Below are 25,531 nucleotides of genomic sequence, written 5' to 3'. Positions count from 1 at the left end.
TCCTGTGGGAAGTCTTAACATCGGCAAAACTCACCAACAATTTGCTTAAAGATTTAATGAACCTCATTATTCAATAGAAAAAGGTCTAAAATTATGCAAACCTCCTGAAACTTTTGTTTTGGCGTTGGCTGAACACATTTTCTTTAGCTCTGATCATCATGTAAAATTTGATGACGTCAGGGCCATTTTTAAGGACTGAGGCTATAATTAGCGAGGGAAGCTATTGAAAAAAAAATGTATGTTTGCTACTGTTTCAAAAAAGGGACATAGGAAATTTAAATATTGGTCAAATTTATAATGCCCTTCTAAAAAATAAACCAGTTGTTAACAAAGGTATTAAAACTTTCTAAATTCATCTAGGGATAATATTAAATACAAGACCAAGGGGAGTTGCATCAGTAATACCAAGCAAAAGGAATATTTCACAATAGAATAGTAAACTTATTTTCCTTTTTATATGATTTTTATCCAGTTGCTTTGGTGTTTTCATCAAAGTGACTTTATTAGTAGCAGTAACCAAAGTGGTCTGTGGCGACAATTGTAGTTTAATATTGGTGGTGGTTTAATATGTTTTTGGCTTATTTTAGTTTTTTTTGATCTTTTGTCTCTTTTACCCGGAAGATGATCATTTTTACACTGGCGAAATATCCGCTTCGTTTTGGTTTTTTATGTTTTCACTACTGGCACAAGTTTTGTTTTGTCTGTAATCTTCATATTGAGTTTTCTCTCTTCGTTTTGTTCTCATGGCTGGCCAGTTCGGCTTAAGATCTTTTATTAATCTAGCAAATGAACTTCTGTTGGCAAAAATGTTTAGCAACATTAAAAATTATTCATTTCTTCTTGACAAAAATTTAGTAGTATTTTCTGCTGCAATTACCGAAGTATGGACTTTGTTTCTCTGCTGTGAATCAATACAGGATCGCTCTGCTTTTAAAAGCAGAAATATGGAATTCCTGATAATGCACGCCAAAAATTATGTGATGATACTCGTTTGGGGATACTTAATTTTTCAAACATATTATTTCCATAGTACGGGGAAAAAAACAATCACAGAAAAGTAGCGTCAACGGCAACATTTTTTATATTAACAAGTTTTTTAGGAGGGAAGCTAAAAGTATCCCATTTTGAAAATTTTTGCCTGAAAACTGGCAGCCGTGGTTCAAAGAGCAGCAAATAAGTTTGTAATATCCGTACATGGTTTGTCTGCCCCTGATTCAAAACCTATTTAAAGGAAAACTGTGTAACCTTAGGTTTTGCCTATTTGGCATTTTTACAGTAGTGAAAACAAGTTAGGGTAAAATTCTAGTTGAGTGACTTCTTGCTATCTCAGAAAGCGGTTAGGTTAGGAAAATGAAACTTTCAGGGATGGGTCTACAGGCTAAAGTATATCCCGGGAGGGTACTTTAAAGTGCCACCCTCACTCCTTCTCCTTCTAGAGAGGCCTGAAATTCCCCTACATCTATTGAAAATTTGGCAAAACAACATTTTACCTTAATTTTCAGTTACCAGTTGCTTTTCCTCTGCCTTTAGTTCTGAAAATTCAATTCCTGTTATTTGAGTAGAATTCTGAGTCATATCAATGTTTTTTTTTTTCAAAATTTGGAAAATGTTTTTGCATATCTTTAAAACCTTACAAATTTGGTTTGAGCAAAGTTGTGAAGCTGAAAACAATTTTGTTGTACTTCATTCAAGCATAAAATCTATTTTGTAAGATTTCACTTTTATAACACACATATTTTGAAGGTCATCAAAGGTCAGGGCCCTCTAGATGGTGAAGGAGTAGAGGTGGGTACTTCAAAATACCTTCCCAGGACATACTCTAGCTTGTAGACCTATCCCTGAAAGTTTCATTTTCCTAGCCTGACCCCTTTCTGAGATAGCAAGAAGTCAATTGACTAGAATTTTACCAAAGTTAGAACCATTTGAAAAATTTTATAACATTAAACCCACTGTGACAGAAAATGTCCCTAAAATCAAGTGAAAAGGCTTCTGATAGGCTAAGCTTGTTTTAAATCTGCATTTGCCATGTTACAAGCATACAGCTAGGCTTGAAAGAAGTCAATAACAAGCAAAATGGTTCTAATGCTATGGTTGCCCTTCTCTATTAGAAACACTTTAGAATTCTGATAGCCTATTACCCTACTATAAAAGATCCTAAAATAAATCTAGGCTATAGGGTAATGTTTTTAAATATGTTATACCTCTCTCTGCCACCATCCCTTCTAATGGCCAATAATAGGCTATAGGCTAGCACAAACCATATAGGCTATTCTTTATCTATTTTCTTATTTGTTGATGTTAGGCCTAGCATATGGATGAGGATTGTTTGCTGTTCAATTTATTTGAAGAAATATTATCTACTAAATCAAAAAGTGAGAAAGTTCATGGAAAATGTGTAATACCCTAAACCTCATGGCCAGTTAGATAAGATGGTGTTGAACCTTTCTGTAGAGAATCATGCTAGGAGTATGGAATTCACCAAGGTTTGTCAGGATCCCAAGCTAGCTTCCATTTCACATTTTTCTAGTCCTGATTGACACCCTTCTTGAATGATTCAGCAGTCTTGGATTGAACAGTAGCATCTGAAAGATCATTCCATAGTGGCACAGAGTAAACAGCTTAGAAGTTCTGAAGCACTTGTTGTTGGCTTCTGGGGACCTGTAATTTATGTCACTGTCCCCTGTTGATACTAGAAAGAAGTAGAGAGAAAATTGAACTTAGGATTACTTGTTCATGTAACCTGCAAGTCATGATAACATCTCCCCTTTTTACTCGATGTACCAAAATTGTATGTTTAAGACATCTAAGATGCTCTTCATAAGGTTTTTCTGCAGATGTAATATAAGCTTGATGGCTAGGCACTAATTATTCCACATTACTGCCTTAGCATCCATTTCATACTGGGGACACACTAATATCATATCAAAATCAAAATAAGGGCAGACTTATACCTTGTAGACAGGGCTATAATTTTGTCAAAATCCTGGGGGGAGGGGACAAAGTTGGAGCCAATTTTCCCAAACAAAGTGAAAACTACAAAATGATGTATATATTACCATAAAGACAAAGATATAGGCTACTAAAGAAAACTGACCTGTTTCTCTGGATACTTGAATTATGCAGGGTTATCTTAGTTTTGACAAGTTTTTTTTTGCTGAAACTAAATCTCAGCTGGCACAGGGGCAATTGCCCCCTGTCCCATTGTAAATTATGCCTTCTGCTTGTAGAGTTTCCTTACCATATACAGCTTCCTGGTGATGTAAGTTCTGTTGGTCAACCCAAGGACCTAGATTGCTTTTCAGGCTTGAGCTTGTGTATGGCTATGGAACTTCAGCTCCCTGTTAATAATAATGCCAAAATCTTGTTCTTCAGTTATCACCTCAAGTTGGCTGCACCTAATGGTTTATGATTGGTAAAGGTTATTTTGGCAAACACTGAAAACTACACTTGGTTGAATCAAACTACAGATACCAGTCTTCAGGCTAGGGCCTGACTGATATTATTGGGCTAACATGAGGATCAATGTCATTATTAGATATCAGAAAAAACATTGGTTATCAGACAATATATATATATATATATATATATATATATATATATATATATATGTATATATATATATATATATATATATATATATATATATATATATATGTATATATATATATATATATATATATATATATATATATATATATATATATATATACATTTTTGTTTATATTGTCTATTTTTGTTAGTTTGGTTTTATTCTCCTGAAATATATATGCATTTTACCAAAGTTTTGGTAGAATATGCTAGGTTTCCTCTAGAATCTTTCTGTTTTTTTTTTTTTTTTTTTTTTTTTTTTTTTTTTTTTTTTTTTTTTTTTTTTTTTTTTTTAGCAAGTACTGCAGTATTGTATATTGTCACAGATTTTCCTGAATGATGTACTGTCCATGAGTCCATAGCATTATTGTAATATCACTTCAGTGGTTCATAGACAGATATATCCAGTGATTGAAATTTATGGCTGCAATGTTGTGGGAAAGTCACTGCTACAATTCTATTATCATTTGCCAAGTTGAGAGTCTGAAGAGACATGTGACTCTCATGATTATCTAAAATAAACAGACACTTGATCTCCTTGTTGCATTTGGCTTAGGCCTACTTGACAAAATGTGGTATGAAACAAGAACTGAATGTTTCAGTGGTATTCTAGCAACTTGGGTTGGCAGCTCTAGCAAATTAATGGTTTTGCATTTCCCAACATATAGTCCTTGAAGTTAACTCTTGGGAAGACAAAGAATGGTGGCAAAGCTGTTCCTAAAGCACTAACATTGCCAACTAGAGTGACAAGAATTCCATGCTCTCTACAGAATTTGCCCACTTGTTTCATACCCTTCTCTATAATAATATTTGTCAGGACATTGGTTGTTGTTGAACCTGTCTTTTCAATATTATTTATTTTTTCTCGGCTAAACTTGCGCTTTGTAAGGACTCTTCTAAGATTATTATAGGAGATTCCATTCTTCCTGTTTAAGCTAGTGGCTCATGCCAAACTACAAGCTTCAGATCTTTTCAAGTGGAGTTCAGGGTTCCTCTTTATAAACTCATAATACCAGTGTTTACCAGCCTTTTTATGTTCAAGTCAACATATGGGATTTTCTTTTTGTTTGAGACAAGCAAACCCGCAGTCAAGCACACAGGCACAGAGAGAGAGAGAGATAGACCAAGAGAACTGTGAGAAGAAAAATTCAACCCCTTTTTACCAAGCATGCAACAATCATTAGTAAGACTGAACATAAATCCGTTTTAAAGCTTATTTAATGTTACTATTCTTAGGAAGTAATCATATAGACTAGTACTTAATAGAAACATTCATATAAAAAATTCAATCATTAGCACCATAAGTCAACTCTGAGGTGCTATGACACATGTCATAGAAGCCAACACAAACTGTGTCATGGTACACATGCTTCACCATTTTTTATGAGGTATGTATTTTCTCCTGGATGGTTTTCCAATCTAATGATTTCTGAACTGCTTATGATGACCTAACCTATATCCTAGGAAAAATTGGTTTGTCTATGTCTTATACCTTGTCCTAAGTTTAGCTCATAGCTGACTAAAAAAAACCTAGCCTCAAGGGTTCAAAAACGTGTTTATTGTCATAAGTTTTGATTGAGTCATTTCTCCTTCTTGAAAACTCGTTTTCTCATTTGTATTATAGATATCATCTGCTCTTGCTACCACAGATAAATACAACCTATAGACCAGTAGCTATGAGCCTGTGTCATACTACCTGACATGCCATACTACCCAACTCCCCCCTACCTCTTTGAAATTGTTTTCAAAATGCAGTTAGACCTTGAATAAATTGCCCAGAACAAGAGTCCACACTCAATTCTTTTCATCACAAATTGTCAACAGTTGGAACAAACTATCTAAAGAAACAGCTACTGCTAAATCTGAAGAACTTTGTATACAACTCAAGTCATCATTCTGGAGCTCTACAAGGAGAAATCCTTAGATTGCTCCTAGTTGTAATTTAAGGTAAAACACTTGCAATTACAGAATATAAATTACATAGTCTTCTTTAGAATCAGGTACCTTTTGCTGAAACCCTAAGTTAGGAAAAGTTTTTTAAGATTCAATAGATGGAAATAGGGCATAGAAAACATCTTAATTGAATACCCTGCTCAAAAGAAAAAAAGGTCCAAGGCTTCCAGAAATACAAAGTATGCCTCATTTAATAATGTAGCCAAATTAATAAATATATGTATTAAGGAATAAACTAGATGACTTTGGTTTCAAGCATTTTTACTTTGTCAAACATCATAAGGGAAAACCTTCAAAAATTGTTTGCATTAAAGGCAGTGTTATTGTTCTCAGCTTCCATGTCATTCTGACTGGAGATCCCTCTGCATGATTTGCAAGCTAAAGAGCAATCTAGACTTGACTTCCTGCATGAACATCTTTCTGAGCCACAACTATTCAGCTCACAAGAGCACTTTATAACTTTCAGAAGCTAGAATAGAGCAAGGGATAAATCAGTCATCATAGGAACCAAGACTGTTTCTTTGCCCCTAAATCCCCACTGGAAAAGGTGGAGAATCCTATTTTTAATTTGATTTTGGACCTGATGATAGATATGCAGCAACTGAAATTTTCCAGATGCATGTGTGGGTGGCAAGTCTTGACAATAGACAAATTTTGAGGATGTTGAGACCTTCTTTTGGAAAATATGATAGTGAGTTGAGTTAAGGTCTTCATCACTGTTGTGTCCATAGATGGACAATATTTTATTTACATATGCTTATAACCTTACCTTCTATAGCCTTTTCAACACTATGTATACATTAAGTGGTATTGCAGCCAAGTAGCACATAAAAAGTATAGAATTACAGAGTTCTATTCCCAAGCAAGTTTTCACCATTTGCATGTCCCACATAACACTTATGCCACCTTGTTTTGCTTCTGGAGATTAATGCATCTTGTTGAAATCATAATTGACGTGAAAAAGCAAAAGAACAATTAAGTTAGCACCATCACCAACTAGCGGAGTAGGAAGAATATATGACTTCTCAACAACATTTTTTATAATCTTCACATCTGCATTGCCTTCTTCATGAATAACTTTGATCTCCCTTTCATATAAGCTTTCACCAAGCATGTGGATGAACAATGTCCTATTTTCTTTGCTATGAAAATTTTTTCCTGGTGTTTGAAGTTATGTATCTGCAGTAAACAATACCTCTCTTCTAATAAATTTTGCATGTCTGCTCTGTGTGTGGTCTTTTGTTGCAGGCCTTTATCATATCCATTAAATACTCCAGAAGGGTACAGGTACTGCGTTTTGATAAACACCAAATACCAGTCAAATATCATTGAAAAGCTACTTCTAATCTTCCACTGAAGTCTATGAAGAAGAGCTCCACTATCCAAACCGTGAAGGTGGGGTCCCCCCTGTTCTTTTGTATTTGAGCACATGTTATCTATGTCTTTAAAAGCTTCAAATAAAGCTTTCACAATATCAGGTTAAGCTTTAGCAGAGAGTGACAAAGAAATTTATGTTTAAAGTTGCCCTTTTTGGTATGATTTATCATTTTGCAAAAACCAAGAACTTGACGATTAGGCTAGGATCTATGTGCTGATGTCTTGTGAGCCAGCTCTCTTGGTAGTCATGAGGGTTACTTGTGATTTCTTTCTTTAAACATAATCCTCTAATGACTTACCAACCATACCATCAAGAATCAGTGTTCCCACTTTTAGAGCTTCTTCTACATTTGATTCCAAGGGAGCTATTGTTCTGTTCACTTTATTTTCTCAGTCTTTCACAATCTTCAAATAAATTCAATTTTTCAAGCATTTCTGTGACAAGCAATGTATCTTTGTGGTTGTTTTTTTTTGCTTTGCGGGCCACATCTCATTGTGTTGTTTGCTAGTCCAATAGTTCTTTCCTGTAAGTTCCTGTATGAACTTCAAGGCAAGCAGAATGGAATATAAACCAAAGATTTTTCTGTAATTCTGACATTTCGCATTCACTGGTAAGGCCTCTAAATATCTTAACACTCCTCAAGAATTCCAGTTCAATAACCAAGTAAGCTGACAACCCAGCCCACTTCCTTTCTGAGCACTTTGTTTGATGATGACCATCATTGCAAAAACATCTCCAAATTTCAGGGTGACAAATGGATAGCTTGGCTATTTTATGAATTTAAATTCTTGCAGTCTTTTTATAGCCTACTGGTTACAGCCAGTTGCTGCAAGATAGGTGAGCATCCTGTTTCATACCTGTAGATGTTCTTCCCATAGATCAAGTCTCTCTGCCCTTAGGAGCTGCTGAATTATGGCAACCATATCAAGGTACTGCATCCAAGGCTTGAATGTTTTGTTCCCATCAAATGAAAGTGTGCTTGGCAAATGCATCTTCAAGATCTTTTCGTGCTTGATCTTTACAAACATCTTGCAAGCCTGACCTACCATCAGTGAGTTCTTCATACACAGCTTGCAATGGATATATTGCTATAAACACCACAACCTTTTGTAGACAAATTTGGAGCTCCCAAGCTATGATCATATTTCCTTGCAAAGTGTGAGTTACTGCTTTTCCCATCAATATACAAGGTACTGTTCGTTCAGCATAAACAATTTCTGGAATTTCTATCAGGCCTGATCCCTGAATGATATGTTCTATGTAGCAGATAGCTCCATTTCTTATGACTCCAATAGCTCTAAGTTATTTCTTCCCACTATTTCTTTCACTATTTATATTTTTGTGCCCCCCCCCCCCAGACGTTTAGGGTAGACTTGACAATTATGGCAACAAAATCTGTTACCAATCCCAGTAGTCACAGAAAAGGCGCTTTTTTTATAATTACAATTTCTATTCTTTTTGTTTTTGCCATTCAATAGTACAGGTGTCGATTTTTCTAGGTTACAAGTCCTTTCTTTTCCTTCTTTGCGGTCTACGACTAGGAAAACTGTAGAAAGGACACCTTATTCATTAAAATACAATATGTTGTTGTTTTTTGGAGATAACCCTTTCCGCTTTAAACACTAAAGATACATTTCCAAAAATATTCCTGCTGTAATGGTGATGACCCATTTTTATCTTTATTTCCTTTTTCTACAACCCCAGTAACCCCATAGAAAGTGTCTTTTTCTATGTGCTTTTGCATAGGGATATTTTATCTTTTTGCCTCCCATCTGCACTTTAAGGGTGGATTTGACCCATTTCACCTAGAGTTAGAGATGCTGACTTTGGATATGTTAATAATTGTGTTTTTTGCAGTCGAATAGTACGAAAGTCTTTTTTTTTGCAATTTGTTCAAGATCTACCCTTTTTTGTTGTATCTTCATTGTATTCTGAAGACAAATTCTCAAATAATTTCTTGATGCTATGTCAGAGAATTCCAGTTTTATTGCTAGGTATCAGTTTTCACTGCATATTAGATTATTTGTAAACTGAAGATATTTCCAATTGATTGTTTGTGACCAGGCACACATATTGAAAACCAGGATTATATTCAATTCATCTAAATCATTGATTTGCAACTCAAAGAACTGATGGATCCTAGCTAGCTATGTTCAGCAGCCTCATAAAGAAATACCTTGGTGTCCAAGTTGATGAAAGTTGAAATTTCATTTCTATGTATTGGTGGTTTGACTGCATTTTCTGTAAAATAAGCTACTTAATAAAAGAATGTAAAACGATCTATGATTGGCTAGCTAAAAATAACTCACCACTCAGAAATAAATTATTTTCTTATGGATATCAAGTAGCCTATGCCAGTGTGATGAACTCTCATGATTTATGTGAAACCATTGTTAATATGTCTTATCTAGGTTTTGCCTTAAGCTGGTCAAAATTAAGTGAATCTTAATTCATGCTTAACATCACCACGAGTTCCTAATTGGTATTTGTAGTCTTATACTCTAAAAATATTTTTTTCTTTTAATGACAGGCCCCTGTCCCTCCACAAAAATATCCCAGCATATGTGTTTGATACTTTGCCTGTAACTATTATTTTAACTCCAACTATAACAGGTATTGATTGATATGAATGAGCATATCATGTACTATACTCTTGTCTAGCCCAAGTAAAAATCTAATAAAGTTTTGATTAAAATTTTATCTCATATTCTTGTTTTGCATTTCTAAATAGTTTGGATCAAAATCAAATTCTAAGCTTTTGACTATTTATTTCAAAAGTTGTTTTTACCTGTCATTTTATCGTATATCCTACATAAAAGAAAATATTCCAACAGTCTCTAAAATGTGATAATTTTTTTTTAAAAGCAAGATAAGGGATATATAGATAAATTTAATGACTGTTATTTGAAGTGATACCCAAGCACGCTAGTGAGCGCATAAAGCTGGGATAGATTAAGCAATACGATTGCGTGTGACGTATTGGTTGAACCCCAAACAACAACAAGAACATCCCTTAAATCTAAAATTCTGTTGGGTAATAAATGTTGTAAATCAAATTTTGTAAACTGTAAGTTTGCTGTAAAGGGAAAGGTATGTTTGTGAAACTGCTGGGGAATGGTTAAGTGACTTGGAATGGAAGGCGCATTGCTGGTATACTGGGAACTGCTATGTAGAAACTTCTGGCTACGATAAGTTCTCTTTAAGCAGCTGTAGAAATACAAATAAAATAATTTAATAATACAATAAAATCAAACTTTATAAACTGTAAGTTTGGTGTCAAGAGAATAGCACCATAGAAGCTTTTAATAGGAAAGGTATATTTGCAAAACTGCTGGGAAATGGTTAAGTGACTTGGAATTGGAGGTGCATTGTTGGTACACTGGGAACTGCTATGCAGAGACTTCTGGCTACCATCATTTCTCTTTAAGCAACTTTAGAAATTCAAAATGTTATTTGTAAAATATAGCATATAATCATTTTAGTTACTTTGAGTCAAATCTGTAAGTAGCATCTATGCTGAAAATGAAATTAAAGAGCAGGGGGGCTTATACATTTTTTTTGAAAATAGCCTCCAATGCTGACAATAAACTAAAAACTAGATGGACATGACATTTAATATATTTAAAAAAAGAGAAATCTTAATTTTCAGGTATTTAAGCTGTTTTCCTCAAAATAGTATTTTGGAAATAGGATAGCTGCATCTTTTTCCCAGATTTTGTGTATGCTATCTTCAGTCATCTCTCATCAAATTTCTATGAAAAGCATGAACACCCAATAGAATATAAATCTTTTAAAGCTAATATCTATTTTAATCTTACAGTTGCTAGAAGAAGTTCATTTTCAATTAAATAAAGTTTGAGAAGCTCATTTCTTTACGTTATTGGTTATAAAAATCACTCAAAATGGCAGATGAATGGAGAAGTGCTCAGTACAGACAGAGTGTTGTTGCAAAAATGTAAGTAATTATTTTGTTCTCTTTTCCTAAGAAATTGTTTCTCTACTGGTTATTCTCTTTTTTCATTAATCATTATTGCACATGATAGAATGCTATAGGTGACTCTATCTGACTTTTAATCATTCCAAATCAAGATCTGCACAGGTATTTCATTTTCCACTTTCTAAACTATTTGCCTCCCATCCCCTCTTTTCTCATAAAAGAGAGGCAGATTTGATGGAGAGGACTACTACAGAAACTATTTTCTTTTAAAATTGTCCTTGTTTTGTAATATTTAAATGTTTTAGAATTGGACGTACTTTCAAGTTTTCATACTTACAGTGCCTTGATTTATCCGCCCTGTTCTAGATCTGACAGCAAGTTTACAAGCCTACAACTACTGTCACACAGAAATTCACTCAAATATAGATTTTTATAGTGAACTTCTGTTATTCTTTCTCATAAATCCTGCTGTAACAGTTAAATCTTGCATGACACACACACACACACACACACACACACACACACACACACACACACATATATATATATATATATATATATATATATATATATATATATATATATATATATATATATATATATATATATATATATATATATATATATATATATTGTGTTTACTTAAATGAAATCAAGCTCAGTGTTTTATCTGTAGAAAAATATGAACAATCAGATATTAAAAGCAGCATTTTCAAAAGTGCTTTTTGCTGCCAAGCAGTAGAAATTTTGAAGGTTTTTCTGGCTCAAGATGTTTTTGAAACATGACCATTTCATCTTGTCTTTTGTATGATCTCTTCCAAGACACTAGATTGTATACTATTTATACTTGATATGTCGTGAGCCAAGATCATTCTCATCTTCCATTTTTGTATAAAGCTTGATCAGTTTTAATAATGTCTATCCCTTTTTAATCTGTGCTCCCCCAAACCTTCTTCTATATTTATCTAGTTGCCCATTGAGAGTTAGGAAATTTGGGTATAAAAGTGCGAATTTTATGGTTCATTTTATGGCTCATTCTCCCCCCCCCCAATCATAGATCAGCAAACCTTCCTTCATGACGGATGATGGGCACCTATTCACTACTGTATGTACTTTGATCATATCCCAAATGAGTCAACTTAGTTAAAATGCAGCTTTAAAATGAATGGCTACATTAACCGTTAATTGTGGACGGGACTACGTGCATTCTTAGGGTTGAACTCTAAGTCGTTACTGCTGCTGAAACTAGCAAACTGAATATATAGCTTTTGGTAGTTTTAAATTATGAGCTATTTATGGATTCTCACTCTGTTGTTTTTTGGGACCCTTTGGCCCATAGTTGCTGTTTTGCACCACAAACTTGGCGGGAATTGCCACTTTGCTTGGCTCAATCTTTTTGCTACTTAAGAATGACACTAAAACTTTTAATATCATTTCTGATGAGCTGCCTCCTTTCTACGAAGCCGTCTCTGTCTTCTTATTTGTCCTCTGAATTCTTTTTTCAAGCAATTATGTCTTCAATGAATTCATGATCAGTAGCGTCAATTCACGGTGATTTAGGGAGAGGGGGGAAAAGGGTATATTTGCCATTTTTTCAATACAATACCAAAAAAGGACAGTTTAACTAAAAATACCCGCAAAAATGTATTTTTCAAAATCTAAGGTAGAAGCCTAGATTTTGGGGCTATTGATTAGGAAACACGATAAGGAAACAGTTTTTACTTTGTAATATGCAGAAAAATGTATTGAATCCAGCCCCACCTAATGTGCAAATATATAGCCCAAATTTAATATTTGTCATGTGTTCCCGTTCTTGATCTCGTCAGTGTTGCTTCAATTTATGGGTACACGGGTTTAAACAAGAGTGACACATGAAAAACATGCATGGGAATTATTATTCTGGGCTATATATTTTTTTATAAGGGGTTTTGGGGGTAAAGTATAGTGGAAGTAACTTCAAAATATGTCAAGTTCTGCATAATATAAAATAACCATGTAGTAGCTTATGTAGGCTTAGGCATGCTTAAACCTAGAATTGGGTGGACCCCAATTCTAGGCTTATAACAAAGGGGTTACAAGTTCTAGGAGACAAAGGCCAATTGCCCCCCTTCCCCCGACCAATTTTTTTCCCGCTTCTTTCATTGATCAGGTTGTCATAGAGCTGATGATTATCTATGAGTTGGTGTTGTGAATATTAGCATGTGTATGAAAAAAAAATATGTTAACCCTTCTTTGTTTGTAGAGAGGAAGCCATACGAAATTCAGGAAATCCGACAACAAAGAGTGCTATCGAAATGGAAAGCCACTTTTATCAAAAAGCCAAGACTAGAGAAGACTATCTTGGATTTTTAGCTAGACTACTTCTGCATGTTAGCGATTTAAGTAAGTCTAAGTTCCTAAAGTAATTCATGCGCCGCAAATAATTTAAGTGATTTTTTCAGTTCTTTAAAGTGAATTCTTCAAGTGAATTAAGTAAATGGTTTAAGCAACTTCCGTAATTGCTTTTGGTTTGTGAATATGGTCGGTGTCCAGGTGATTAGCACCCCTATCCTGCCAGAAAATTAAGCCCCTGCGAACAATTTATCCCGTTGATAATTCCCGCCCCTGTGGACAATCCTGGGAATGTCTGAGAAGGCTAAGGCTTTAAGGTGAAACTTTGGAAAATGTTGAGGGGTATCTTAAACTGAATGAAAAGACACTATATTTATCCAGTTTGTCAAAAAGGCGTATCTGCAATATCTTAAGGACGACTGAGGGTATGAAATTGAAACTTTCAGGTTATTTCACAGCAACTGCAACGTCAGTTTGCCGTCCTGTGTGACAGTAATGGCTATGGAAGGTTTTTATCCTTTTGTCAGAGAAGGCTGGGAGGCATATTAAAAGGCTGGTGGAAGGCAACCAGCTCCCTTTCACATGTCCTCTTTGGCTGAAATTTCCCCTAAGACTTCTTATCAAAGATTTGAATTAGCCATCTTGTACAAAAAAGTCTAAAAGGTGCCTCTGGGGATGATATACACCTCACAGCCCTAGGGTCAAGAGTTGTAAGTTATGACAGTTGCCCATTATTTATGTTTAAGCTTGGTTATTGAGAAACGGGGGCATGTCTGATCCTTTATCTCCAAAAAAGCTTAGAGTGTTATTGTGAAACTTTCAAGAAATGTTGAGGGGAACCTCGAACAAAATCAGAACGCTAAATGCAGGATGGTTGTCGAAAAGACGTATCTGCAATACCTAAGGAACGGCTAAAGATATTAAGTTGAAAATTCCAGGGTATTTTGAAGAAGATGCTGAAGATTATTAGTGGACAATCTACCGCCCCCCCCCGCATTTGCTCTTTTAGATACACCCTCCCCTGAATACTGATAAGAATTTTTGAAAGCCATTTTTTTTCAAAATAGTCAAAAGACCTAATAACTATGCATCTGTATATGCCATATCCCTTCCCCCCTCAATCCCAGGGGCAAGGAATATAAATTATGCAATTGGTTCATTTTTACATGCAGGTTTTATTATTTGAAAAGGGAGGAATGTTTGTTCCTGGGTGATTCCGAAAAGGCTAAGTGTATTGAGGTGGAACTTCGCAGAATATTAAGGATTGTTCGTCAAAATCAAAAGACATTATGTGCATCTAGGATATCAAAAAGATGTATCAGTAATATTATAATATCGGGTAAGGGTATTAACTTGAAATTTTAAGGGCTACTACCAATGCAACTTGTCCTGTGACTGAGACTAAGATTACTTGCAACGGTGACTTCAACTACTACTACTTGTGACCGCTACTTCCCGAGACTGTGACTACTTGCGACTGTGAGTGCAACTATTTACGACCCCAATCAATTTTACTTGTTGTTACTCCTGAAATTTAGAGGGGAATATTGAACAAAATCAAAATACACTATGTGCATGGTGGTCGTCAAAAGGGTGTCTCAGGAATGTTTTGGCTGAATCTCAGGAATAGCATGACTGAGGGTAGTAAGCTGAAACTTTTTGAGTATGTTTTATGGAATATTCGTAAGTGGTCAGAGGGCAGCCAGCTCCTCCTCACTTGTCCAATTTAGCTCTTCCTTTCCAACACTGATTGAAATTTAGAAAAATATTTATTTAAAATAGTCAAAAGGTCTAATAACTTGGCGTCTAGTATTGCCAAGCCCCCCTCCACAACCCCGAGGGTAAGGGTTGTTATTAATGTAATTTACTGATTGTTTACGTACCGGATTTATCATTGGGAACGAAGAAAGTTTTGATCTTGGGTCTATCCGAAAAATTTATGGGTGTTAAGGTGAAACTCCAGCCAATATTGAGGGGGATGATGAACTAAAGCAAAAGACACTATGTGCATCAAGGGTAGCATTAGGGGAATCTGCCGTATGTTAGGAACAGCTAATGGTATTAACTTGGAACCTTCAGGGTCACTTGCGACTGTGACTGCGACTACTTGTGACTATTTCTAAATTTTGACTACTTTCGGGAAATGTTGAGGGGAGATTTTGAACAACATCAAACGTACTATGTGCATGCTGATTTTCAAAAGGGCACATAAGTAATATCCCAGGAACGACTGTTCTGTCTTTGTAAACCGGGCACTTTCCCACCAAGCTCTGTATCTTGACCCGTGCTTGGTGGGAAAGGACCCTCGTTGTCATTTTAGATGCCCATTCCCACCGCAACACTGATCAAGATTATGAAGTTTCTGCTTTTTTAAATAGTCAAGAAGTTTAGTAATTTTGCCTCTGGGGATGTCACGCCACCCACAGCCCCTGATCGTAAATAGCGACGAAGACCACACTGCCTTTCCGTCATAAACAACAAGTAGAACAATTGGGCAATTTTTTATATAAGACAGTGGAAGGCAACTTTAAATGAATATTTCGACCCTATATCCATGGGCAGTCCTCAGCAAAACTAATAAAAAAAACAAAACAAATATTTATGAACTCACATTAAAATACAATCTTTAAAACTAAAATATTTTCGAAACAACCATAGCATACTTACTTCGAGGAAGTTCAACTAGGACTGGTAGATCAAGCGAGATGAAAAAAGACAACACATTCAGATGGAATAAAAAACATTTACAAACAAACTCTTAAAACTAATCTTGCCTTTTTGACATCCAGCCTAGAAGGTCTATCCATAACAGGTTGAATGTAATTATGTCCTGGTTTTTTAATATAATTAGTTAAATAATTCTTAATTAAATTTGTATCTAAGGCATTAAGTGAATATTCCCCCAAATCCCTATTTAAAGAAGTATTACTATTTAATTTGATATCGCTTGTAATATTAATATAATAGAAATAATAGTAGTATTTCGATTGATCTACCAGTCTTGGTTGAACTTCCTTGAAGTAATGATACCAGGGCTGTTTTGAAAATATTTAAATTTAAAGATTGTATTTTATTGTGAGTTCTTTTCCCTTTAGAAAATACTGAGGAGATGTTGAACTAAATAAAAAACACTATATACATCCAGGCTGTCAAGGACGCATCTACAATATCTTAGGAGTTGCTAAGGGTGTTAATTTGAAACTTTCAGGACTACTATTGTGACTGTAGCTACTTGCCACTGCGAAAATGATTACTTGAGACAGTTCGCAAGTGTGACTACTTGCAACTTCGACTACGGCTACTTGTGGCTGAGACTGCGTCTTCTTGCAACCAAGACTACTTAAAACTGTGAGTGCTTGCGACTGCGACTGATACTACTTGTGACTGCAAATACGAATAGATCTCGACAGCTTCTTGCGACTAGGATTACTTGCAACTACGCTTTGGTTTCAGCTGCGAGTGCAATAACTTGCGACTACAATTACGAAAATACGGGACTACAACTGCTACTACTTGTGACCGTGACTCTTACTATTAGTAGGCCTGTTGCTACTACGGCTATGACTGCAAATACTATTGCAACTTCTGCTAATACATCTAGAACTATCGAACTAAATTAAAAGAGTATAACAGCATCCATTTTGTCAAAATGGCATAGTCCATCCAGGTTTTCCAAAGGGCTTATGTACAATATCTTGTGAACGGCCAAACGGCTCTGATTGAGATTTAAAAAAAATTTAAAGATGGTACATTCAGTCAGATTGTCAAAATGGGATATCTTAAATATCTTAAGAATAGTTGGGGAAGGGTATCAAGTTGAAACATAACAAGCATGTTGAGGGGAATGTTGGACTTAAAGACACTGTGTGCGTCCTATTTTTTGATGGGTATAGCTGTAGTATCTCAGAAACGGCGAAGATTATTAAATTAGAACTTTTAGGAAATGTTGATTGGAACGTTAAACTGAATTAAAAGACACCACATGTATTCTGATTATCAAAATCGCATTTCTGCAATGTCCCAAGGATGTTTTTGTGCAGTAAGTTGAAACTTTTAGATAACGTTGAGGGGGATGTTGCACTTAATCAAAATACAAGTATGTGCATTCCGGTTGTCAATAGGGTGTATGTGAAATATTTCAGGATCAGCTAATTGTTTTTACCTGAAACTAGTCAGGGTTTTTTGAAATCAATGAAAAATATTTGTACATCGAGCTTGTTAATATGGTGTGTGCAATAATTCAGGAACATATAAGGTTATAAAGTTGGCACTTCCTGAAAATGTTGAGGGGGATGTTGAATCTAATCAAAAGAAACTGAATGCGTCCAGGCTGTCAAAAAAGCGTATCTGCAGTATCTCAGGAACGGATAATGATATTTAGGTAAAAATTTCAGGGAATGTGGAAATGAATCGAAAGACACTAGTTAGAACTAATAATCTGGAATCGAATATTTTAATTCTGAATCCGAAACCCTAAAAAAAACCTAAGCTATGGTTACCTAAGCTCAGTGTGCAATTGTGCAATCCATAGCTTAGGTAAGCTTATTACCATCTATCATTATTATGTATAAAAGTCAGGTTGGCCTCAGAGAGTATATTACTTAAAAAAACTGGAGAAATATTTATTTGTCTATATTATATTTGTCTATATTAGAACATTGGCTTTGAAAAACGTACAGAAACTAATAAAAAAAATTTCCAAAAAAAAAAAGTTTTTCAAGGAATAGTAAACAGCTTCATTATACCTAAGGCCAGCAGAAATAAAGTCCTATAATAATTTATGCTCAAAACGATCAGAAATTACTATTAAAGAATAAATTTAACCCAAAACGAACAGGAACTAAAATTTAAGATCATATCAAACATAAGGATTGTAAATATTGATAAAGATAAAAACTCTTGCAAAAAAAAATTTTTAATTGCTGAGATTTCCAAGAATTAACATCATTATATTTTAAATATACAGTTTATTATTTTAGTTTTTTCACAATTATTTTGCCTGTTATAGTGATTCAGATGAGTAATTTTCTGGAGGAGAAGGGGGATACATTTGTTGGAGGGAATTTTTGGGGACGGGAGCTTCCCAAAGGGGAATCCTCCGCGGTGGTGTGGAGGGATGTGATCAGAATAGAACCAATATGGTCATGCTAAGGACTCCTCTTTCCATTTTTAAAGGTTTACCATAGGAGGTACAAAATTCTGCTATATTTGGAAGAAATTTGAAGGTCATCTTACTAACAAGGTTTATTTGCTCGTAGATCAAATAATAAATTTAAGGATCACTTTTAAAGTTGTTAAATTCTGGTACCCTAATTGTTCGATCTGCTTTGAATCTGAAGATGTTTGCTTCATTTCAAAGTAGGTGTGCACCACAATAAGCAATTTTAGTGAGATCCTGCCCAAGGTGTTTCAAGAGAGTTAAAGTTTTTACTGCTCTTTCCACTCCACTTGAGAATGTACTTTTTTTGGTTCAGCTAGATGACCTCTTCTGGCATTAGCCCGGTTCATATTTGAAAATGTGACTGAACGTACAAAGTTTCATTGAGAGGCTGTTTGTTAATTATAAGAAGTTGAAAGAAATAAGACAGAACAAAATTCAGAAACTAAAATGTCTTCCAGAATTATAGCAATGGCTTTGTTTCTTTTTAAATCTATTTTAAAACTCCTTTTTGGAATAGCGGGGGTAGTTTTTTTGAAGCAAAGAAATTCATTTTTCGATTTGGCTACTAGATATAACACGACGCTTAACTTGTCTTAAGTGTTTAAACTAATGGGAAAGAGCTTAAATCTCTTGAGTTTATGGGTTTTTAATCTTGTAAACGAGGAAAACTTACAAATAAAATATGGTTGAAATTATATCTCATCTCAAGGGCTGGACACACGCTGCTTTTTTGGGCACCGATTTCAGCATCCCAACGGGCAAACGGTAGCAGTAGGAGAACAATGCCATTTGCGTGAGATTTTCAAAACTAAACATCATGTGCATCTTTAGTCAACTATAGGTTATGAATAATTCCATGAATAATCTCAACTTATTATTTAGTTCTTTTATTATCAAAATTCTTAAATTTTGTTTCATTAAAAAAATTTAAATTAAATTTTAATTTTTTTCATTATAAAATTATTAAGTTATTTTATTAGTAAATATTCATTTACTACTATTATTATTTGGTTATTTTGATTTTCCAGTTGAAAAAAAGGAAGCAATTGAGGATTTCTTTTTCTTATAATTACGTTGAAATTCATTGATGTTTTTGTATATCGGCACCGAAAACTAGAAAATTTTTGAATTAAATTCTGTGCCGTTTTCATTGCAAATCGGTGCGGATTTCGTAAATACCCGCCGAAAAAAAGATGAGTGTCTCGCTCTTTACTTGTCTATTGCAAATGTTATTTTTTTAGGTCTAAGTTATCGAAAGTTATAGAAATAATGCTGGTAAAAAAAGGTTAATGATTGGACTCTGTCGAAGCTGGAAAGCAGACTCTTGTCTACTATTAAATAAAAAAAAACCAATTTTTTTAGCTGAAAGTAAGGAGCGACATTAAAACTTAAAACGAACAGAAATTACTCCCTATATGAAATGGGTTGTCCCCTCCGCAATCCCTCGCTCTTTACGCTAAAGCTTTTAATTGTTTTAAAAAGTATAATTGTGGCAAAGAGTCAAACTTTAGCGTAAAGAGCGAGGGATTGCGGAGGGGACAACCCATTTCATATACGGAGTAATTTCTGTTCGTTTTAAGTTTTAATGTCGCTCCTTACTTTCAGCTAAAAAAATTAGTTTTTTTTATATTTAATTTCTGAACGTTTTTGAATTAATGCATGTTTGGTTTTGGCTCTCCGCACATAAATTATTAAAATGAAATTTGTATATTAATTCTTTTTTTGGCTAAATGGCTTTCTCTTAGTTTTGATCAGACGATTTTGAGAAATAAGGGGTGGAGAAGGAGGCCTAGTTGCCCTCCAATTTTTCGGTTACTTATAAAGGCAACTAGAACTTTTAATTTTTAACGAACGTTTTTATTAGTAAAAAATATACGTAACTTAAGAATTAACTTACGTAACAAACTTTCATAACCTTATATTTTTATTATGTATACGAGGGGGTTTATACCCTCGTTAATACCTCGCTCTTTACACTAAATCGTAAGTTTTGTCCCAATTCTTTAAGAATGACCCCTGAATCAGAAAGGCCGTAGAATAAATAGTTGAAATTACTAAAAATACTTTTGCATAAAGAGCAAGGTATTTATCTCCTCCTAAATACCTCGCTCTTTATGCTAAAGTATTTTTAGAACCCCTCATATGCGTAATAATCTCTGTTCGTTTTAAGTTTCAATGCTACTTCTTCCTTTCATTTGAAAAAAACATTTTCATGTTTATTTTTCGTTGTTTTCTTATAGTAATGCTAGAAAATTCTGCGCCCTTTTCATTGAATTTTTCTTCCCCCATGACAGATTCCTCCAAGGAAAGATCCTCCAACATAGCCCCCTCTCCTCAGTCCCACCCCCAAACAAAATAAAATCCCCCTGAAAACGTCTTTACACTTCCCAATAACCATTACTATATGTAAACACTGGTCGAAGTTTGTAACTTGCAGCCGCTCCCCCAGGGACTGTGGTCAAGCTTTTAGCTTGAAACTTCTACAGTAGGGTTCTTTGATACGCTGAATCTGATGGTGTCATTTTCGTTAAGATCCTACGACTTTTAGGGGGTGTTTTCCCCTATTTTCCTAAATGAGGCAAATTTTCTCGTTACCACGAACTGTTTGATTAAAAGGAAAATTTTGCGAAATTTTTGCCTTCGCCTTGTTTAAAATTTACAGTATCTGACTATTTCGCCATGGGGCTGGATTCAGAGGACATTTTCTTCCTCTTTATGAAACTGGAGACATAATATACACTCTACTAAAAACAACCCTTTTTTCGAGCTGAATATTACTATTTCTCATAATGAAAAAACGAAAACAAAACAAAATTAATTATTTTTGTGAATATTTTGCCATCACCTTGTTACAGTATCTGACATACTGCAATAGCTAGCTATTGTGCTTTTTTGCCATGTAGCATTCAGAGGAATATTTTATTCTTCTTTATGTAAAAAAAAAAACAAAAAAAAAACAAAGACATCATAACCAAGATTAGGTTACAAAATCAGCCACAATATGTCCTGAAAGTTCCAACTTAATTATGTAAGCCGTTCCTGAGATATTTCCGTTACACCCTTTTGAAGATCTACATGCTCATAGTTCGTTTTGACTTAGTTCAACATCCACTAAAACACTCCTTGAAAACTTTACTCAATTTCGCTTGGTGAAACGGATATTTTTTTATGGAAACGTCTTAAAATATAAATTTAACTCAGATTTTAACTTCATTAAAACAAACTTAAAGCTGTACTTTGTTGCAATGTAGAATGCTGCAATCGTTATTATCACCAGTCCTGAAAAATATTACATAAAAAAACTAGTCTTTTTAACTGAAAGTAAGGAGCGACATTAAAACTTAAAACGAACTGAAATTACTCCGTATATGAAATGGGTTGTCCCCTCCGCAATCCTTCGCTCTTTACGCTAAAGCTTTTAATTGTTTTAAAAAGCAGAATTGTGGCAAAGAGTCAAACTTTAGCGTGAAGAGCGAAGGATTGCGGAGGGGACAACCCATTTCATATACGGAGTAATTTCTGTTCGTTTTAAGTTTTAATGTCCTTACTTTCAGTTAAAAAAACTAGTTTTTTTTTAATGTAATTTCTGAACTTTTTTGAATTAATGCATGTTTGATTTTGAAATTCTCTCCACACATAAATTATTAAAATGAAATTTGCATATTAATTCCTTTTTTGGCTAAATGGCTTTCTCTTAGTTTTGATCAGACGATTTTGAGAAATAGGGGTGGGGAAGGAGGCCTAGTTGCCCTGCAATTTTTCCGTTACATAAAAAGGCAACTATAAATTTTAATTTTTAACGAATGTTTTTATTAGTAAAAAATATACGTAACTTAAGAATTAACTTACGTAACAAACTTTTATATTCTTGAATTTTTACTATGTATATGAGGGGGTTTGTACCCTCGTTAATACCTCGCTCTTTACACTAAAGTATTTTAGTGTAAAGCTCTTTATGCTAAAGTATTTTTAGAACCCCTCATATGCGTAATAATCTCTGTTTGTTTTAAGTTTCAATGCTACTTCTTACTTTCAATTGAAAAAACTTTTCCATGTTTATTTTTTCATTGTTTTTTTTTATAGTAGTTTTAGAAAATCTTTTGCCCTTTTCATTGAATTTCTGTTCCCCCATGACATATTTCTCCAAGGAAAGATCCTCCCACATAGCCCCCTCCCCTCAACCCTACCCCCAAAACCAAAAAAATCCCCTGAAAACGTCTGTACACTTCCCAATAACCATTATTATATGTAAACACTGGTCGAAGTTTGTAACTTGCAGCCCCTCCCCCAGGGACTGTGGGGGAGTAAGTCATTCCCAAAGACATAGTTATTATGGTTTTCGACTATGCGGAACAAAATGGCTATCTCAAAATTTTGATCCGTTGACTTTGGAGAAAAAATGAGCGTGGGAGGGGGCCTAGGTGCCCTCCAATTTTTTGGGTCACTTAAAAAGGGCACTAGAACTTTTCATTTCCGTTAGAATGAGCCCTCTTGCGACATTCCAGGACCACTTGGTCGATACGATGACCCCTGGGGAAAAAAAAACAAAAAAAACAAATAAACACGCACCCGTGATTTGTCTTCTGGCAAAAAATACGAAATTCCACATTTTTGTAGATAGGAGCTTGAAACTTCTACTACAGGGTTCTCTGATACGCTGAATCTGATGGTGTGATTTTCGTTAAGATTCTATGACTTTTAGGGGGTGTTTCCCCCTATTTTCCAAAATAAGGCAAATTTTCTCAGGCTCGTAACTTTTGATGACAAAGACTAAATTTGATAAAACTTATATATTTAAAATCAACATGAAAATCCGATTCTTTTGATGTATGTTTTAGCATCAAAATTCCGTTTTTTATAGTTTCGTTTACTATTGAGCCGGGTCGCTCCTTACTACAGTTCGTTACCACGAACTGTTTGAAAAGGAATGTGCCTAATGTTCATATTGCAAAATAAAATTCGATTCCACAAATATGGGTATTATTCTTATAGATATACAATTTTTGCTCTTATCTTATGAAAAATAAAACTAGCAATGATCAAAGTAGTTACTACTACTACTACTACTACTAAGAACTCATTGCAACACCAAGCCGTCTGAGGCCAGCACAGTTACGCACAATCTGCCTTCATCCCAATCTATTCAAAGCCTCCATGTTCCCCCTAGGAAGTTTCCATTTCTTTTAAATCTTTCTTTACGACATCCTTCCACCCTGACTGTGGACGACCTGCTTTCCATTTCAGGCAATTTCTCTGGAACACATCTGGAAAATATTCCTCCTTTTTTCGGAGCGCCCATGCTTCAGAACCATATTTGACCACTTTCATCACTGTAGCTTCCAATATTTTAGTATCGGTTCGCCGGCTTATCTTCCCTTTCTTCCAAATGTTTTCTAACTGGAAAAACACTATGGGCCTGAGCTATTCTAAGTTTAAAATCTTCACGAGACCCTCCGTCTTTACTATTAATGCTACCAAAGTAAGTGAAGCTGTCCACTCGATCGATCTTTTTATTACCCAACGCCACCCTCTTATCTTCACTTATTCCGAGCCATAGCAGCTTAGTCTTCTTAACATTAACTTTCAAACCTATTCTAGCACCCTGAACTTGCAAAACCTCTATAGAAGTCCGTTCATGTTGCTCACACTTTCATCTAAGATGCTTAAATCATAAGCATAATTTAAGTCCAGGAAAGTTTTTCTTCCCTATTTGATTCCGTGTTTTCCCATTGTCTTTCCTGTACTGCTTAAGACAAAGCCTATCAAAATGATCCATATAAATTGGGATAGAACACAACCCTGCTTAACTCCTGATTTAATTAGGAACCAGCTACTAGCCTCATTTCCTACCTTAACCGCAAAATAAGCATTTTATAAAGAAAAACAGGGTATTTTGGCTATTTGACTAATAGTCATTTTCAGTGAAGTACGATAGGAATTTGAATTCATAGATTAATTAAGAATTATGTTAATTAAAAGGTTATTTTAAGATTAAAATTAAAATATTAGATTTTAAATAAATTAATTACAATTATTAATTGTTAATTTTTATTAGTTATTATTTATTTATTAATTAATTTTATTTAATAAAAGATTAATTAAAAAATTGCGTTAATAGTCGTAAAAAAATTATGGCGATTCTGCCACGATTGTCTTTCCTAGGTACATATGAATAGTTAAAATCTTGTTCTAGCCATAGTAACTTTCCTTCAATTTTTCTGCTCGTTCAGTTTTTCTGACTAAAAAAAAAAAATTCATCATAGCTTGAACTTTATTGAAATGTCTTGTGTATGTGTCTAGGCGGTCTTTTAGGCTTGGAAACAGAATAAGTTCTGTTTAAAATCACAAAAATATCTGTCTGCCTTGCAAATGATATGAAATACGAAAGACCAGTGTGATGTTTTTGACAAAAAAAAAAAATTGAATGTTAATGTGACTTGAATAATTTTGGGTTAAGTTTATTTTCCTAGTTCTGGGCTTTCATTACTTCTTTTACTAGACCAGGGGCCATCCTGTTCTGCTTCTTTAATTATTTTTTATTTAAAACATAACAAAGTATTCATTCATTAAATGTACTAAAACTGAGCTGTATATGCAATTGGGAATCTATTTCAAGGTGATTTTTTAAAATATTTTTTCCAGTAAGTTTTTTGATTCTCGGAGTTCGTCATTGCTGGTAAACTCAGATTTAGAAGAAAGGATATTTAAAAAAAAAATCTAAGCTAAGTAGTGATGGTTGTCCTTTCTAAAAGTGCTGTTTTTGTATTTTTCCTGTGCATGAGAGGGCGAGGGAATGTAAACACTTAATTTCCCCTATTTAATTTTTCCCCCAGTTAAGTGTCAATTAAATTGCCGAATAGAAACAAATTTATATTCCTTCCCAGAATATAACGTTTCAAAAACGCCTGTTGTTGAATAGGTAAGCAAGACGACTATTTAACCAAATGCAGGCACAGAGCAAGACCAGAATGCAAATTAAGAGTTACAGTACGGTAATTGCAAGATTGTTAGAATTTGTTTTCTAAATATTTTTAAATTCTGGAAAAATTTCAAATATTTTTTCTTATAGATAAGAAGAATGCTCAGCAAGGTCCAATGCAAATGGGAGGCCCAGGTATGCCGGATTCTATGGGACCTGGACAAGGTATAACGTTAAAAAGCTTTATTTTGTGAATGGTAATTT

At 34.4% G+C, this 25,531-nt stretch overlaps 1 protein-coding gene across 4 annotated transcripts in view; it reads left to right on the top strand.

Annotated features, from left to right (window-relative positions):
• The first annotated feature begins 1,067 nt into the window (after positions 1-1,067).
• The window catches only part of LOC136037074 (mediator of RNA polymerase II transcription subunit 15-like), a 104,656-nt gene continuing 80,192 nt past the window's right edge, over positions 1,068-25,531 (top strand). The window contains exons 1-4 of one of the 4 annotated variants that reach the window (XM_065719520.1): positions 1,068-1,197; positions 10,740-10,874; positions 13,099-13,238; positions 25,418-25,492. In XM_065719520.1, the coding sequence (XP_065575592.1) occupies positions 10,822-10,874; positions 13,099-13,238; positions 25,418-25,492 (268 nt within the window). In that variant the 5' untranslated portion in view covers positions 1,068-1,197; positions 10,740-10,821. Of the gene's footprint in view, positions 1,251-10,739; positions 10,875-13,098; positions 13,239-25,417; positions 25,493-25,531 lie in introns of all 4 variants that reach the window. The other 3 variants (XM_065719521.1, XM_065719517.1, XM_065719519.1) reach the window with 3 other exon arrangements.

The sequence above is a fragment of the Artemia franciscana genome, chromosome 16 (assembly GCF_032884065.1).
Source record: "Artemia franciscana chromosome 16, ASM3288406v1, whole genome shotgun sequence".
In the NCBI taxonomy this organism is placed as follows: domain Eukaryota; kingdom Metazoa; phylum Arthropoda; class Branchiopoda; order Anostraca; family Artemiidae; genus Artemia; species Artemia franciscana.
This window is presented reverse-complemented; position numbering and strand designations above follow the sequence as displayed.